The sequence below is a fragment of the Culex quinquefasciatus genome, chromosome 3 (assembly GCF_015732765.1).
Source record: "Culex quinquefasciatus strain JHB chromosome 3, VPISU_Cqui_1.0_pri_paternal, whole genome shotgun sequence".
NCBI classification, from domain to species: Eukaryota; Metazoa; Arthropoda; class Insecta; order Diptera; family Culicidae; genus Culex; species Culex quinquefasciatus.
In genome coordinates, this window is record NC_051863.1 from 83116167 (window position 1) to 83133524 (window position 17358).

At 40.6% G+C, this 17358-nt stretch overlaps 2 protein-coding genes across 2 annotated transcripts; both read right to left on the reverse strand.

The window, feature by feature from the left end:
• Positions 1–827: 827 nt before the first annotated feature.
• On the reverse strand, positions 828–10589 carry LOC6034013 (ATP-binding cassette sub-family B member 10, mitochondrial). Its single transcript, XM_038264437.1, has 7 exons — positions 10087–10589; positions 9814–10020; positions 9271–9755; positions 1748–2166; positions 1591–1690; positions 1303–1527; positions 828–1237 (listed from the first exon to the last, which is right to left on the reverse strand). The coding sequence occupies exons 1-7, from the start codon at positions 10424–10426 to the stop codon at positions 968–970; spliced, it is 2046 nt and encodes a 681-aa protein (XP_038120365.1). The 5' UTR covers positions 10427–10589; the 3' UTR covers positions 828–967.
• Positions 10590–11413: 824 nt separating this feature from the next.
• LOC6051017 (40S ribosomal protein S14) lies at positions 11414–14723 on the reverse strand. The gene is made up of 3 exons (XM_038260893.1): positions 14709–14723; positions 11568–11987; positions 11414–11422 (listed from the first exon to the last, which is right to left on the reverse strand). Exons 1-3 carry the CDS (start codon positions 14721–14723, stop codon positions 11414–11416), a joined length of 444 nt encoding a protein of 147 aa, XP_038116821.1.
• Between the last annotated feature and the right edge of the window lie 2635 nt (positions 14724–17358).

Consider the following 17358-nt stretch of genomic DNA (forward strand, 5'->3'; position numbering starts at 1 on the left):
TGCTTGTTTGCCAATTCAGCCTCCTGTGATCAAAATTTGATTTTACGCAGCTTTTCTGCAGATTTTCCGGAATCGGTTTCAGAGTGGCCAAGGTTGCCACTTTTTGGCGTAAAGACCTTCCTTGGACTTTTACGAACCCAACGCAACAAAAAGCACCTCGATACGACGCTCTGTATTGAACTGATTCGCGTTCGAACAAAACCGTCGAAATTTTTCATATATATAGAAGATTTTGCGTTTTTAGAAGGTTTTCGAAAACGCAAATTTAGAAAAAAAATAAAGCATACCTTTGGGACGGCTGGACTAATTTTAGCTTGCCCCATTGCAAAAGAATGGTGATAATTTTGGTTTTCAATGAAAAATAATAATAAAAAATTAAAAAAAAAATGGCTTAAAATGAAAAATAATAATAAAAAATTTAAAAAATTGCTGAAAGCACATAAATAAAAATCGTGAATTTTTGATCGCCAAAATATGAGATTTGACCAAATCGAGTTCTGAAAAGTTTTAAGATCATCTAAACTTCCTTACAATCAGTTATGCCCGAGAACCAGTGAGTTGCAGTTACCGCTCGAACTTCTCCAGTGTTAATCTCATTGTAACTACTAATTTGATTTGTCATTCACTATTAAAGGCTAGTACGCAGATCGGAAGGAAAAGGGTCAGGAAACTGCTTTACGAACAGTAGAACAAAGGAGAGGGAGCGATTTTTGGGGCTTTTCTTCGCCCTCTCTGCCGTGCTTTAGCTGCCGATGCTGCCCATTTGTTTTTTTTACCTGACCGGTTCCTTCCGAAGTGCATTTACCGCTTAAAATACAAAAGAATTGTCAAATGTTATTAACAATATTCTTTTATTATTATAAACAAATTGTAATAATTACAAACACAACAAGTACCGTTTCCCTAATTTACTTAGCACACGACTCTTTTATTACGCTAGAAATACAAAAAAAAAAACTTTCAATTTTCACGCCGTCGTCGAGAATGTTTGCCGCTGGACGAGCTCCTTAAAAATACCCTTCTCCATCGCCATGAGGTCGAGATAGTTTCCGTGCTCCACGATTTTACCATCCTGCAGCACGGCAATGTTGGTCGCGTTTCGAATCGTACTTAGCCGGTGCGCTATCGTCAGAACCGTTCGGTTTTTCGTCAAGTTCTCCAACGCATCCTGGATCAGCTGCTCCGAAACTGCGTCCAGTGCGCTGGTAGCCTCGTCAAGGATTAGAATCTTGGGGTTCTGTAATACGGATAAAATCTGATCAGGGAGACTGCACTAATCGCAGATCACAAAATTAACATTACCCTTATGATTGCCCTCGCAATCGCCACCCGCTGCTTCTGTCCACCGCTCAGCATGACTCCCCGTTGACCGACAAGCGTGTCCAGACCTTGGGGAAAATCTTGCGCAAACTCGTGCACGTGGGCCTCGCGAACAACTCGTTCGAACGTACTTTCCGAAACTCGATCGCCCATGTTCAGTCCGTACAGAATGTTTTCGCGAATTGATCCACTGAACAGGATTGGTTCCTGAAAAGTGGAAAATGTGTGTGACAATTATACTAAAATATTTCATCCGATATTATTGAAGACCTGATTTACGGCACCAATGTAACTCCGCAAAGACATGGGATTGAGTTCACGAAGATCGTGACCGTCTAATTGAATGCTTCCGGAATTGGGATCGTACAATCTGCAAATAGGAAAGAGTTCTTTTATCCAACACTTTAAACCCAACCCAAAGGCATACCGTAGCAAGAGCGAAGCCAGCGTCGACTTGCCGGAACCGCTTCTGCCCACAACCGCAGTCGATGTGGCCGGTTCGATGCGTAAACTTAGCCCGCTCAGAACGGCCGCATCGGGCCGGCTAGGATAGTTAAAATGAACACTGTTGAACACAATTTCTCCGCTGGGTGCCTGCCGCAGTTCGAGTCCACCCTCGACTGGAATGGTGTGCTTCCGGTCGATGATTTCCCAAAGCCTGGTGGCCGATCCGACGCCCTTGTTCAGTTCGGTGTAAAAGTTGCTAAGGCCTCCAATGGAGATGGCAGTGTATCCCGCGTACAGGATAAACGATGTTAGCGCGCCAACGGTCATTTCACTGTTGCTGACCATGGTTCCGCCGTAGTACAGCACCGAAAGGATGATGATGTTGCCAGAGAGGCCGGTCTGAAATGATATTATTATTTGCATGTTTTCAAGTTAATTATCACTATTTTCCATTCATTTTTATATCCACTCCAAAATATTTCTCGCTTACTTTTTCAAAAGATCCTATGTACATAGGAAACCCATGGCACATTGGTTGTTTTGAAAAAGTAATCTAGATTTATTAAGCAATTGTATGGTAGTAATTCGACATTCGATCAAATAGAAGTTTGCAAAATAGAGTTCAAATAAAATTTTGTTTGAGACTTGCTTGCTGTTGATTTTTGAAAGGTGTACAAACTTGTTTGTACTGTTTTTTTTTATTTGTTTTGTAAATTTGTATAGAAATTATTATTTTATGACAAAACGTAGTACTAGTTTTTTTTGTCAAATTGTCAATTTCGCGCCCGTGTGGATCAATCGGACCGCGCACTGGACTCACAATTCAGAGGTCGTCGGTTTGAATCCCGCGGCGGGCGCTCTAAATTTGTTTCTTTAAAAATGGCTACTTGGCGCCGTCGCTCCGTGCCATACTTTCATACACTTAGGAGCCCAGGGCGGCGAAGTCCTTGTAGATAAAAAGAAAACACTAGTGGTTGGTACTAGCAATTGTGGCCGACAGCTATAAAGTCAACTTCGTTTTTTTTTGTCAATTTCCCGCATGTTTCATCACAAAATTTTTATGACTTTTGTTTGATATGTTTTACAGCAGTGGACCTCAGTATACTTTTTTTTTCTAAGTGCTGCAAGGCAATCCCTTAGAACATCAGCTTTATCATGATGATAGACCGAAAAATTATACAAATTTTACAGTAACCAAACAATATTGATGTAGAAGGAGATGTGAAAATTCATCTCATGACGCAAATTTAACAATTATTGAGTGAAGTTACGTCCAATTTGCTGGTGGAACAATTTAAAATTCCGGATTGCAAAGCGTCCTGGAGTTCAAATACATATAGTAACGTGAATAAAATTCACACCTTAATGTTGTTGACACAATCTGCCGTGTCGTGACGATACAACGGGTTGACGATTCCTTTTCAGTTTTTTCGGGTGTAACTCAATTTTTTACAGATTCTGAAAGACCTTTTGGTTGCTGTTTAACAACAAAATAGGGTATTTTAGCCATTAGTGGACCCCCTAGTAGAGCCGAAGCACATTTTTCACAAATTTTCAATATTTTAAGCACTTTTTCATAACCCTTTGTACAAAACAATGAAATCTGAAGTCTTTTGAACAATTTTGACTATTTGTTTCATCAGTTATTTGTTTTTGAGCAGAAAAATAGCCATTTGAAAAAAAAGTTTTTTTGCCTTGTTATGGACCCCCTTTTCCTATAGTGAACCCGGGTCCATAATCCGATTGTGGACCCGGGTCCACTATAGGCAAATTGTTATTTTTATACCAAATTTAACCGATATTTGATGTTTTGATGCATGGTGTAGGTCTAATGATAGATATAATGAATAAAGGATGGATTTTGCTCACTTTTCATTATAAAAAAATATGTTTTGTTAACAAATTTGGCTTTAAACAACAAAAAACCTAACAGACATTTAAAAACATTTATTTCCGAATAAGATCAGAGAAAACGTTTCAAAAACCACTATAAACATAAAAATAATTAAAAAAAGTAATCTTGATGCAAATTTTTCCATATTAATTACATAAATGGTTGACCGAAACTAAATAATAGATTTGTTTACAGTTGCTGATAAAATCACGCATGTTTATTTAAAAAAATGTGTTGTTATTGATTTATTATTATAAAATATCATTTCAAACTGCATTTATGATGCTTCAGTTAAGTACAATCAACACAGTAAAAAAAATCATGGTAAAATTTCATCTAAAACGGAGTACATCTTTTATGTCAGAAAAAAGCTTTAATTTTACCTCTAATAATGTGTAAATTTACATCTGGCAGACGCTAGGAAAAAATATCTGTAATCCTAAAAAAATATCAAACCGACGATAGTTATATCTAGCTTACTAAGTCCGCGCCCCAACCCGCACGGCCAACTCGCCGCTGTGAAAACTGGATGATCAAAGCCAATGTACCTCTATGTACCGTATATGCAGTAAATACAGTATACAATGTACGGAGCACATAGAGCTACATTGGCTTTGATCATACAGTTTTCACAGCGGCGAGTTAGCCGTGCGGGTTGGGGCGCGGACTTAGTAAGCTAGATATAACTATCGCCGGTTTGATATTATTTTAGGATTACAGATATTTTTTCCTAGCGTCTGCCAGATGTAAAATTACACATTATTAGAGGTAAAATTAAAGCTTTTTTCTGACATAAAAGATGTACTCCGTTTTAGATGAAATTTTACCATGATTTTTTTTACTGTGAACTATAGTTTTGATTAATTTAGCATTTTTGGTACTTTTAACATGAAAACAGCTATATTTATACTCATAATTGAAAAAAAATATGCGTTTAAGTTGATTACAACAAGCATTCTTTGTATGTTTAAGAGAAACTTTTGCTTAAATACACAGTTTTCTTTTTTTTTGTAAGTTAAATTAACAGGGGTCCACTTTTGGCAAAGTTTGGATTTTCGTTGTCCTATATTGGACCCCCCTAATTTTTGCTCGAAAATGAGCAGTTCTTCGTTTTATTTTAGTAAAGTTACTTAAACTTACATTATTTCGACTTGCTGAAGTTAAATAATCAGTCAAAAAATGATTGGATGATTAATTCAATCATAAAATAGAAATGCAGTTTTGTTGTGAAAATGCTAGTGGCCATGGCTGATTTCAGATGTCGTACTAAAAACACTTATTTTGGTGAAAAGGACAATTCAATGTCAGTCAACATTGTTTTAAATGATGCTGAACATGCCAAATAAAAGATTTGTAGACAACAACACGCTTGAAATTGTGATTTTATTGAATTTTTCATCAAAAACCCTTCAGAGGGTCCACTATAGGAAAGGGGTCCACTAATGGATAACGTACCCTATGTAGCGCGAAATTACAACGCAGGAGATTTGTGTTTTTTTTTTTCAATGTTTCATTGAACAGGCTATGATTCTGCTCTGTTACTCAATATAAACTAGTTTTTTTCATGTTTTGCCTTCCTCACCTTAATGAGAAAAGACTAAAAAATCACTCGAAAAACGAAATTCTTAATTTGACCTCCTAGACCCACCTTCATGTAAACATATCGACTCAGAATCAAATTATGAGCAAATGTCTGTGTGTGTGGTGAGATGTTGATAAAAAAATGCACTGGGTTATCTCGGCACTGGCTGAACCGATTTGGACCATTTTTTCATTCGATCCGTCTTGGGGTCCCATAAGTCGCTATTGAAAATTATAAAGTTAAGTACTTCAAAAGTTATGCTAAAAAACGATTTTAACGAAAGTTTGGAAGATTGTAAAAAAGGTTGGTTTTTGTAAGAAACCCCGCATGTTAGAAAGGTATCCAAATTATCTTTCCAGCGAGTCCAAAATATTGAGGATCTCACAACCCTATAAAAAGTTATAAGCACTTAAGTGTCATTTATGAACTTTTTAGAGACCGGATCTCAGATAATTTGATGAAAACGTTATTCGGATCTATCATGCGACCTGTCGTTGGAAAGGTAATTAAAAGACTTTTTCAACGAGTTCAAAAGATTAAATGACCTTAATTATTAAGATCTGACTACCCAATCTGATGGTATGAATCAATGCTGTTAACGACGTTTATATCATCACTGTCGTTGATCGTTGATTTAAACGTAATCGTAGTCGTAATCGTGGTCTGTCATGAAATTTGTCATCTTGGCCAATCCTAATCTAGGTTCTGGAACATGGGTCATGTGGTCAATTCAGTATTGTATCATAGAAAAACCAATTCTGTCGATATTTAGCCACGCGAGACTCTCACTGAACCCGCCGGAACAATGATTCCGGTGAAAATCCGACCATATATCGGTTCCCAATTGTTCGTCCTCAGTGTCATTTCTAATCTAATCTAATCTAATCAGACCCTAGCACAGCCAATCTTTCGAAGGGATCCTGGAGAGTGCCTTAGGTTAGATGACGCCTAGCACTCTTCTTGTCATTTATTAACATTTGTAATGCGCCATTACATCGGAATGCATTGAAACATCACAAGCGTTAAAGCGGCCAGGCCTACTGCGTAAAGCCGTATCGCAGAGATGACTCGTAATTGGGTTGAGTTTGAGCACAGAGTGTTCGAACAACAACACAATTCTGAATCGACAGGGGAGGAAGAAGCGTGGGGACACACCACCATACGCTCCGAGATTTGGTTGTATTCGTTGGGAGCACCATGCTGAGAAGGTTTGATACTCCGGGACCCTCTGGGATGGGACATAGGGGGATGGCGTCGCTATTTTTAGACCACGTTTTCCACTTTTTCGCATCGAAACCGACTACTTTATCGACTTCATTTTGCTGGGCGAGATAGGACGCCGTCTATTTTTAGACGATGACTCAGCACTTTTACACTCTTGCGCTTAAAAAAACAGGTGGCAGCACGATGTAACGCCACGTCCCTATTGTATTTCCACGAATGCCCTGGACACTATTTGCCGTGGTTATAAGCGCCACAATTCGCTCTCTGTAACAGTATTCCTAATTGCAGTCCACGCTCACCAAGTCGTCATGGCCTAGTGGTTAGCATTTTTGCTTTTCAATCCAAAGGACGGGGGATCGAACCCCGCCTCGAGCGAAAGTCGCGATTTTTCGTTTATATTCATCATTTCAAATTTATGTGTTCTTAACTTTCTCGTTGGGAGCAGATGGGAATCTAACCCAGAACCATTCGCTTACAAAGCGAACACCGTAACCAGCCACGGCCGCTCCCTCAATTCGTCCTCAGTGTCATTTACATAAAAAATCCTAGTTGGACTTGGGAATCAAAGTGGAGATTGAAGTGACCAGCAATTAGCTAGGGGACCGTCTATAAACCACGTGGACATCGGGACTGGCAACACCAGCCAGCAACAGTCAAGTGTTCGGAGCTCTTCAAACTTTTCGATTTTTTCGCCGTAATTTACCGTGATTACCCGCGAGTTTGCTGCTCCAGCATGCCAAGGGCCGGCCGTGGCCGTGGCAGTTCGAGTGCGGCCTCGAAAACCCGCGAAGCTCATCTACCGGCAGAGTGCAGAAAGGTAAACACACCAACGCCGCATCGACCGCCATCGCGCACGGGAGCGTGCCCAGTGACGTCACCGATCCATCGTTTTTACACGTGTCATACCGTCCACGTGAGTCCCCTGTACGGACGAGACAATCGACTCGGGCATCCGGAAGCACTTCCGGCCAGCAGCAGCAGCAGCCGTCCACAAGCACCACGACAACAACCACTTCCAACGTTCCCACCAGCAACGAATTTGAGATGCTGATTGGAGAAGAAAACAACACCGCCAGTGACAGCAGCAGTGCTAGCGACGACGATGACGATGATGAACTTGCGCGCAAGCAAGAAAAGAAGAAAAAATGTAACTCTCCGAAGGAACGACGTCCACCTCCAATTTTTATTTTGGATACGCTGACAGACGATGTTGACGAGTTGCTTGAGGGCCTCCAATATTGTCTGAAAATAGGTAAAACGTCAGTGCAAGTTATTACACATAACAAACTGAATTTCGACTTGGTGGTGAAGAAGTTGAAGTTGCGAAACTTCAAATTCTTCACATTTGACCCTGCAGAGAAGGTCCCAGTGAAGATCGTCCTTCAGGGATATCCGGACCGCCCGATTTCCGACCTGGAAGAACACCTGACGGGCGTCAAGGTAAAGCCTCGAGAGATAAAGGTGCTCTCGAAATCGACTACAGTGACAGGTACGTACACTTTGTACCTCCTGTACTTCGATCGTGGGTCCGTCAAAATCCAGGATCTACGGCGGATTAAAGCACTGGACGGCTTCTTCGTGACGTGGCGATTCTACACGAAAAATCCGACCGACGCAGCGCAATGCCACCGCTGTCAAAAGTTCGGACACGGTTCAAGAAACTGCAATCTTCCGCCCCGGTGCGTAAAGTGCGGTGAGACCCACTTCACCGAAAGGTGCAATCTTCCGCGGAAAGACCAGCTGGGGGAAAACGCCCAGCAGCACAAAGCGCGCGTCAAGTGCGCGAACTGTGGTGGAAACCACACGGCGAATTTCCGTGGCTGTGCCGCGCGGAAAAAGTACCTCGAGGAGCAGGACAAGAAGAAGAAAGCGCCAGCGTCCCGCCAACCTCCGAAGACTTTGAGCTCGAACGCTGCAGCAGCTGGCGGCGGAGCGGTTCCATCGACCAAACCAGCGTTCCCTCCCGGTTGGGGAGGTTCATACGCTAGAGTAGCCGCTTCTGGCGTTGGTACTCCCCCGGGACAAGCTGATGTTACTGGTGATGATCTCTTCACGCTTCCTGAGTTTTTCGCCCTTGCTGGAGAGATGCTCACGCGCTTTCGTGCCTGCCGAAACAAGGCAGAACAATTCCAAGCTCTCAGTGAGCTGATGATGAAGTACATCTACAACGGATAAGCTGCCTTGTGCAGCGAAGTTTTTCGACGTCAACAGACAATACAAACTGTGATTTAGTTTTAAGCTTTTCCTATTTCTATCCTTTTCCTTAGCAAATCTCGAAGGTTTTTTTTTTATTTTTCCTTCTCTTGCCAAATCCATTGTTAGAATATCCAATTACATCTAAATGAATTATAGTGTAAACCATAGTTGAAAGGAACTCCAAAACTCTATTAGGTTATAAGAAACACTAAATTGTAAATTGATTATTTACTAATAAACACTAATTGAATTGAAAAAAAAATAAACCACGTGGACACTTTTTTGGTAATCTCGAACCTCCTCGCCCTTTTGTATCTAATTTGGATAGCATTACCCTCTAAATGTGAGGAAGGCACCAACCACCTAAGGGTGGATTAAGTAACGTTTTTGATAATAAAGTCAATACTTTTTTGATATTTAATATTTGTAAATTGATTGAATACCGATTTGAAACGACTTTGTTTCTAAAATTTGGTTAGGAACATTTGCAAACTCACCCGATAATTGTGAGAATGCATTTCCATTAAAGTTATAGCAGTTGTAAATTTCAGTGGAGACGCTTGGTATTTAAGTCTTTGAAGTAAAAAAATATCGAATCTCTACTCACCATTCCATAAAACGTCGCTCTGGCTTTCGTTTCCCGATAGCCAATGTTCAGAGCATCAATCAGCTGTTCCGTAAACAGTTTCTTTTCGTACATTTCCTTGCAGAACATCTTCACCGTCTTAATATTGCCCAGTCTTTCTTCGCCCACTTTCATGACGTCGGCGAACTTGTCGGTGAGTTCCTTCGTAATGTTCCTCACGAAACGGCCGTAAACGACGGCCACTCCTGCCACGCACGGCACAATGCACATCCCGACAAGGGCTAGTTGGGGTGACGTGTAAACCATCATGCCGGCCCCGGCCAGGATCATTGCCGTGGAACGCAGTCCATCGGAGAGGTTCATGCTGAGAGAATTTCCAACCTGGTATGTGTCCGAGGACAACCGATTAACCAGCTCACCGGTGCCTCGTTGATCGAACCAACCCGCTTCCTGGTTCAGCATGGAGCTATATACTTTTGAACGGATGTTTTTCGTTATTCGCAGAGCTGTTTAACGAAAGAATACATGTCAATTTTAAGTTTTTCAATCTGTATAACGTCTTACAAGCGTTACTAAACAGGTAAACTCTTCCAAAGTTGGCCAACCCTCCGAGAAGAAATACTCCGCCCAGCAAAAGACAAAATTGGTCAAGTTTTTCCTTTGCAATACCAGTTTCAGCCGACGTCGAGTAGATAATATCCAGAATCTTCCCCAAACCAAACGGTACGGACATCGTAATGGCAGACGAAATCATGAGGCAGCTGACTCCTCCTGTAAGTATCGAAATCGATCAGCAAGATAATACCTACAACCAGAAGCTTTGTATCACCATCCTACCCGCAATGTTCCATCGTTCCGGTTTCGCAAACTCTAGCAGTCGTTTCACGTCCGTAGATTTCAACGCGACCTTTGTGGCCTTTGCCGGTTTCTCAACAGGTGGTGATGATGGAGCATTATCGCTTGCCGCGGAAGAACTTGTCGCTGCTCCCCGTACCAATCGTCGCAGGTTCAGCGGGGTGGCGTTACGAAATGCAGATGTCACACGCAAGTGACCAGCGGAGGTCCGCCGTGGCATGGATTCGTAGTGACGTAACGCAAGCTGAACATTTCGGAAGGAGCGGCGACACAGGCCCGGCAGCAGCTGGCGATGGCCATTCAGAATAACTATGCTCTGCATGTTGGTCCGCGGGTTAACTAGAATCACAACTAACAAGAATCATGCACAACCGGACCGTGTTGACCGTGCATCGTCGAGAATCGCACTGATGAAATGTTGTGATATTCGTGCAGCAGCAAGGCAAGAGAGCTGTAATGTTTTGGTACTGGTTCTGTGGGTGATGGCTGGTAAAAGCAGGAGGCGGGGGGTGGACGCAACAAACAGAGCTGTCAGACACGGACATTTGTTTATGATATACCGCGGTGCAGATGAATGCAAGGATTTTGTGAAAAAAGTTTGTTTTGCCTTCCTCACTTTACTGAGGAAAGGCTATAAAATCACTCGAAAAACGAACTTTTTAGTTAGACCTCCTAGACCTACTTTCATTTGTACATATCGACTTAGAATCACCAGCTGAGCAAATGTCTGTGTGTTTGGCTGTATGTAGACATGTGTACCAAATCAATGTCACTGGAATATCTTGTCACAGGCTCAACCGATTTTGGCCGGAATGGTTTTAATCGATCCGTCTTAACGTCCCCTAAGTTGCTAATTAAATTTATGCAGTTTTATCATGTATTTAAAAAGCTATGTTAAAAAAACTGTTTCATATTAAATTAAAATTATGGTAAAAAGGGTGGTTTTTTCATGAAACCCTCACATGTTACATATTTTTAGAAAGCATATGAGAAGACCTTTCTTGTGGATTAAGAGTTTTCAAAATCTGACTTACCTATCTAAAATTACAAGCAGTTTAAAAAATGGTCTGAATTAACATAACCTCAAATGGTCCCGTCTGATCGCCACGTAAAAAGCCTTGTAGAGGGATGCCATTTTCCTGAAAGGCGGTGTCTGTATAATCTTGACAAAACGTCTGTAGTAAGTCTATTTTTTTTACTCGTCACTTTTTTCTTAGATTATTAATTACCTAGATGTCTCACTTCGGGATTTTTCCATACATCCAGTTGGCGACACCCCTTTAGCGCTCCGAGCGCCACCACAGTCAAGTTACAGGTACTAAATTGGTAAACAAGATCGTAGTACTCATGACACTTTCCTGTTTCAAATTGGTTTTTCTTCTTGACAACAAAGTGTCACCAAATATTTTATTCCGAATTTCTTCAATTGTTACATTTTTTGAGTGTGGAATGGAAATTCGTACAGTGCCACAAAAAGGACCGCGGTGACCTAGCTTACGGCGGGTCGAATCGGACGGGATTGACGTCACGTCCTCGATTCGGCCAATTTTCATCGACGAACAGGCCATGGCACGGAGTGCCATTTCCTCCTTAGACAAATTAATGCGCAGCGCGGTGATCCCCAGCAAATAAAACTTCTCGGCGACATCCTGAGCAGCGTAGGGCAAGACTCGTCGTGATTGACCTTGACTTAAATGCCGCCGTAGATCGGTTTTCTTGCCAGACAGATCTGTGACGTTGACAAATGTGTCGTTGAAGCTGGCGTAGATGTGGGCCAGTCCGGAAACGATCCAGCCGTCGCGATCCTTCTGTCCGTGTGACACCTGGACCTCCTCCTTAAAGGTTTTCTTTTCTTGTGGGGAGCCATGCACATGTTTATTGGGCTAGCATGGCCGCCCGGGTGGTCATCCGAAGCCTGAAAGTGACCTGGAATTCAAAAATAACCCCGAGCCGTGATAGGAGTAGATGAGCAAACAGCATAAGCATAAGTCAATGAATTTGTCAATGTATTGTGAAAATCAAGGATTATTTAGCCTGTAAACAATCTCCTAGCTTTGCCTTAACCATTTATTTGAAATTGTTTACAAAAAATGTCTTCCTATTGCACTATTTCTTGCCATCTCAACGACAGTTGGCACCTCGGTTGGCACTGCAGTTTGAGAAGCGAGTTGTGGATGGCTTCGTGGGTCGCAGCGACATGTGCTGGTTGGCAAAATCCGACATGTGCTTCTGATTGGCATCGCGCTCTCGTTCCTCTTCAATGAACAAGCAGCGATTCTTGGGCTACTGGTTCTTGTTGCAGGCTTCGCCACAGTTGATTCCACCAGAAGTGGTCCCCTCGGAGCTTTTTCTGTTGGAATTCTGCAGCACCCAGGTCGGTCACTGGAGAATTCGGCTTCTTGTACGCGATCGAACATCAAGTTGGACGGAACACAACCCGCGGGGTCTGTGGAAGTTGGACCTTTGTGATGACAATTTGTATAAAACTTGTATACTACCTCACCTGCACTTGCTGACAAAATTTAACTACAAACATCAAGATTTTATTTTCGTCCATTTCATTTGCTTCATTTTCATCCAATACTCCATCGATTCTGCTTTCATCGCCGACCGCTTCACTGAGGTTGTTTGGAGTATCGATGCTACTGCTGATGGCGAGATCGACAGATCCAAATTTTGGTTAACTTCCGGACATAAGATTTGCTCAATCGACAATCCACGGAGTTGGCGATTCTACGACAGGTGAAAACGGCACGAGAATTGACAGATACAATGTCAACAAAATTAGTGGTTCTTAGGTTGCTATGATATCGAACTAAACCCACTCAACACTGAACTTAAATTCGAGGGAGCAACTTTTTCAAACATTCCCGAAGGGGAAATTAGTACCTGTGAATTGCCACCAGGTGTAAACGTGGCGTGGCGGTAGTGTCGCCAGCTCCAACAGGGGAGTGGCATATCTATATATTATTAGTCTATGCTTTTTTTTATTAGGACTTCTTAGGTGCTGCGATCACGTTAGGGGAGATCCATAAACCATGTGGACACTTTAGGGGATTGTAATCACTCTATAAATGAGAGGAAGGCACCAACCATCTAAAGGTGGATTAAGTAACGTTTTTTATTTTAAGCTTGTTTTATCGAGAAATTAAAAGTGCAACATGGAGTTAAACTTTCTGTCAAGCTGCTGTTAAGTTTACCATGAAAGCTGCGAAAGTTTCACTCCATGTTACCGGCTCACATCTCTCTTTTTAATTTCTCGATAGAGTAAAATAAGAAAAAAAATATCGCGACATCAAATTGTTCGCTCTACAGCATTGCCTTGTCGTTCTCGATTGCGAGATTCCTACTAGAAACTAGGTGTCCGAAGGTTTGATTCTTGAGACAACTGCAAACCTCTTTTTACACCTAAGCTCCATACACCCCAGGATTCGTACTGACGACTTTTGGATTATGAGTCCAACTGCCTACCAGCGACTTTACCGAGATAGGACCCAGGGAGACGACCTTAACTGAGCTAACGAACTAACCCAACCTAGTTCGACCGGGGCCAACATTTATTTTCCCATCCGACGGACAAATCTCTTCTTGAAGAATGCCACCGAAATCGTCTGGGATCGAACAGGGGTGAGAGGCAACCACGCTTACCACTACAGCACCGATTATTTAGGTATTAGGATGGCTCGAGAAGGTCAATTTTTCAGAACATGTTGTTTTCGGTTGCTTTAGGCGAATTTGGGAACGATTGGTTGCGTCAACAGGAGTCTCATGGCGCGGTGGTTAGTGGCTTCGGCTGCCGATCCCTACACCCAAAGTTAAAGAACGAGGGGATAGTCCTCACGAAAAGAAACGTGAGGAAAGTGCTATACTGCGAGAGTATAGTCCTCTCGCGTGTTCATTCGTTCATTGGAACAGGTGATCCTATGAGTGGCTTATATGGACAAACGACCGCCACTTAGTCATCGAACCATGGTGGCCCATACGGCAAAGCCACGGTTCAATATGCCGAAGGTCTTGGGTTCGAGCCTCGGTACCGGTACTTTTTTTTGGTAGATGAACTTTTTTGGAAAACGAACCATGAGAAAAGTACTCTCGATAATTTCGGGATTTATCCTCTCGTATGCCGATGCCCAGTTCTGGGTGTAAGTTACTGAGGGACGCGGGTTCAATTCCCGGCTTTTCCTACATGCCTTCTATCGGATGGGGAAGTAAAACGTCGGTCCATTTGCGGACGCCTAGAAATGAGCAGAAACTTGCAACAGAGACCACAAAAGACCCGGGAGTCATTCAAGTGGATTAATTTGCTTTTTGTTGCGTCCACGCTTTGCGCATTGCATTTCAATTTTGTATGGGAATTAGTATGGAAAAACATTGTTATTATTTGTTTTAAGGTTTTATTATGCCATATAATTTTCAGGTTTATAATTGACTTCGTTTGAAAGATGTTTCATGGCACAAAAACATGATTCAAATTGTACGTACATCTCATTTGATAATGGTAAACAATAATGTAAAACAAACTCTCTACATTACTTTGGCAGTAAGGGGTTTATAAGTTTTTAAAACGAAATAACACCAGTAATTCTATAAATAATCATACCTACATTGTAGTAAATCATTTTCATTATGCAAAACCTTTTTCCAGTTGCTTCAAAAAATAATATCATCAGAAATAAATGTTGATATAAAAATTTCTGATAATCTGATACATGTACGAACTTTACAATGAATATAATTGAACAAAATAATGTTGAGTTTTTTCATTTAATATTTTTTTTTTCAGAGTATTTTCATAATATTGGTTCCAAAAAGTTAAGAAAATGTATGCTTCCGCTTGAATTTCGGGAAACGGGAAATATTTTTTTCCAGGAAATCCCGGGAATTCCCTGGAATTTTTTTCCCGGGACGGGAAATTGGACGCTCTAATTGCTACCCCAACAGATACACGTGGGTACGCATGGTTGCTTAAGATAACTCCATAGCATTTACACCCAAAATAAAATAGTTAAAAAATCAAAAATAAAGGCCCGTGATTTATGCACGATCCCAAACTGCGTTTTTTGTTTTCATATGAAATGTTCAAATGTAAGGCTAGATTTTCGGACCCCAATATATTTTTCCCTAAAAACCCAAGCCCAAAATCATTAGACCTTTCTAATAAAAAAAACGGGTTATTCGGACCACTTGGGAAAAAACTTTGCTCTTATTCAATCGTTTGCAACAATTATTGGGTCAATATTTTTTGCCGATTGAGGGAAGGAAACGCATAAAAACCATTTTGAAGTTCTACACTCTAAGTTAATCTTTCAATTAGAAAATATCATTGAAAATTGAACGCAGTGGAAATTTGGAGTAGTTTCACTAAGAATCGGTCTTTATCTGAGCCAGCAGAAATTTATAGAACGTCACGATGAAAATTTCACCCTACTCTTCCCTATATCACACTTGTCATGCAAGCTCAATCCCTATTGAAAATGAAAAATGGTCTTTAACTGAATGCACTAGTATTGTCACATATTTTTTTGTAAAAATATTTTAAAAAAATATGAAAAATTGGAATTTTTTTCAAAAAATTGCAACATTTTAAAACCTTGCAAAGAGATATTTCAACAATTATTCCTCCAATGCCAATAATAGTTTAATAAATTTTGGTCAGCCTGAATCAGGTGGGTGGTTAATGAGTGCATAAAAGATTTTTAAATTTATATGAAATACCTATATTTTTGCATTTTTACAGTTTTCCGCATTAGTGAAACGTTCAAATTTCAAGGTTCATTTCAAAAATGTTTCATGAAATTTTTGACGAAGTTTACTTGTAAACAGTATACTATTTTAAATCACATTCACACTTGTGAAATTGTTTTCAATAAGATAGATTATTAAATTAAATATCTGTTTCAAATATTGAGGATCAAAGTATGGATACGAGGCGGAAGCGCCTACGCTTGGCTACTTATGGCTCGGCTAAAGGTCGCTTAATGTGTAGGTATGTTTTTGGTTTTTATTTTGTTCGTTTTTCAAAAAAAGGATTTTAAATAAATGAAACTATATAGAGAACTTGTGATTCAGAACTTCAGAAAACATTAAATGTAAGTTTTCAAAAAACCGTAAGAGCCACCGTGACATCTGAAAATAATTTTCGTTTTTCTCCAAAATTAAACAAAATTTTATTTATTTTTAGTTTGGGGCATTTGAAGGACGTGTAGATGAACAATCTCAAGCATTTTTGATTATGGTTTTTCGTAAGTAGGTCGAATACCGATGCAAAAAGGACTTTGTTTACCAATGGCTCTTACGGCTTTTAGAAAACTAATCCGAGATTTGAATATTTGTTAGACATAGGAGATAGTTAAAAATAATAACAAAAAATGCGTGCTGGGAATTGAAGAATTTGTACGATGAATCAATGATTTTATAAAAAAAACTCATGTACTTAAGGAAATACGAACATTTGACCCTCATTATGCTCATTTGAAGATTAGCACAGTCAGACCTCAATATTAAGTTAATGTTATTACCAATTATGAGTTCATTTAAACTTTTGAGCACATTAAAATTAACTTTTTCAACCCTCTCCAATCCCTTCATAGTCCTTCCGTTTTCACATTATCTTCGTTGGAAACTTTAAACATTACATCGTTATATTCTCATTTTTATCTTTCACACAGACGGAGCAGAGCCAGATAAGAGCAATCATTGTTGGGGAGTTGGCTCTGCACGTGTTGCCGACAGGCCAGAAAACATCACAAGCGGCGGGCTCCGGAAGCTCTTTTTCCCTGTCCCTTGCGGTGGGTGACGCTAGGGGAACAATCAGTAAGGTAACATCTGTTGCGACAAAAATTCAATGGCATTATTTGGTGGGGATTTTGTACCTTCATTTTTCTTTGGTCAACAGTCCTTTTCGAGAAAACGCGTCGATAGAGTGGTTTGTTTTATTTGTGATGTTGTGTGGTATTATTGAATGAACCGTTCAGAATGAAATAAAAACTTTTTGGGGGACTGTACATTGGTATTTCGTAAAAAATCTAAATGTTTTTTAAGGAGTTCAAACATGCTTAATATGATCATAAACGCAGGAAAATGTATTTCAACTGGTTTTCAGTTGACTAAACTTTAATTGTGGAAACGGAAGGACTATGAAGGGATTGGAGAGGGTTGTAAAAGTTATTGGAAATGTTCGGGCTTGCTTTGGAGGGGGGCATAAACTTGGAAAAATATTTGCAACGGCCTTATTTAAAATCAATGGAGTTTTTC

What these genes read in the sequence shown, in the direction of transcription:
- LOC6034013 (XM_038264437.1), bottom strand. Translation starts at nt 10,426, where the DNA reads ATGCAGAGCATAGTTATTCTGAATGGCCATCGCCAGCTGCTGCCGGGC. An exon ending in GAGCGACGTTTTATGGAATG is followed by an intron (nt 2,167 to 9,270) that starts GTGAGTAGAGAT and finishes ATATCATTTCAG; the next exon opens with ACCGGCCTCTCTGGCAACAT. An exon ending in ACATTGGTGCCGTAAATCAG is followed by an intron (nt 1,528 to 1,590) that starts GTCTTCAATAAT and finishes TCCACTTTTCAG; the next exon opens with GAACCAATCCTGTTCAGTGG.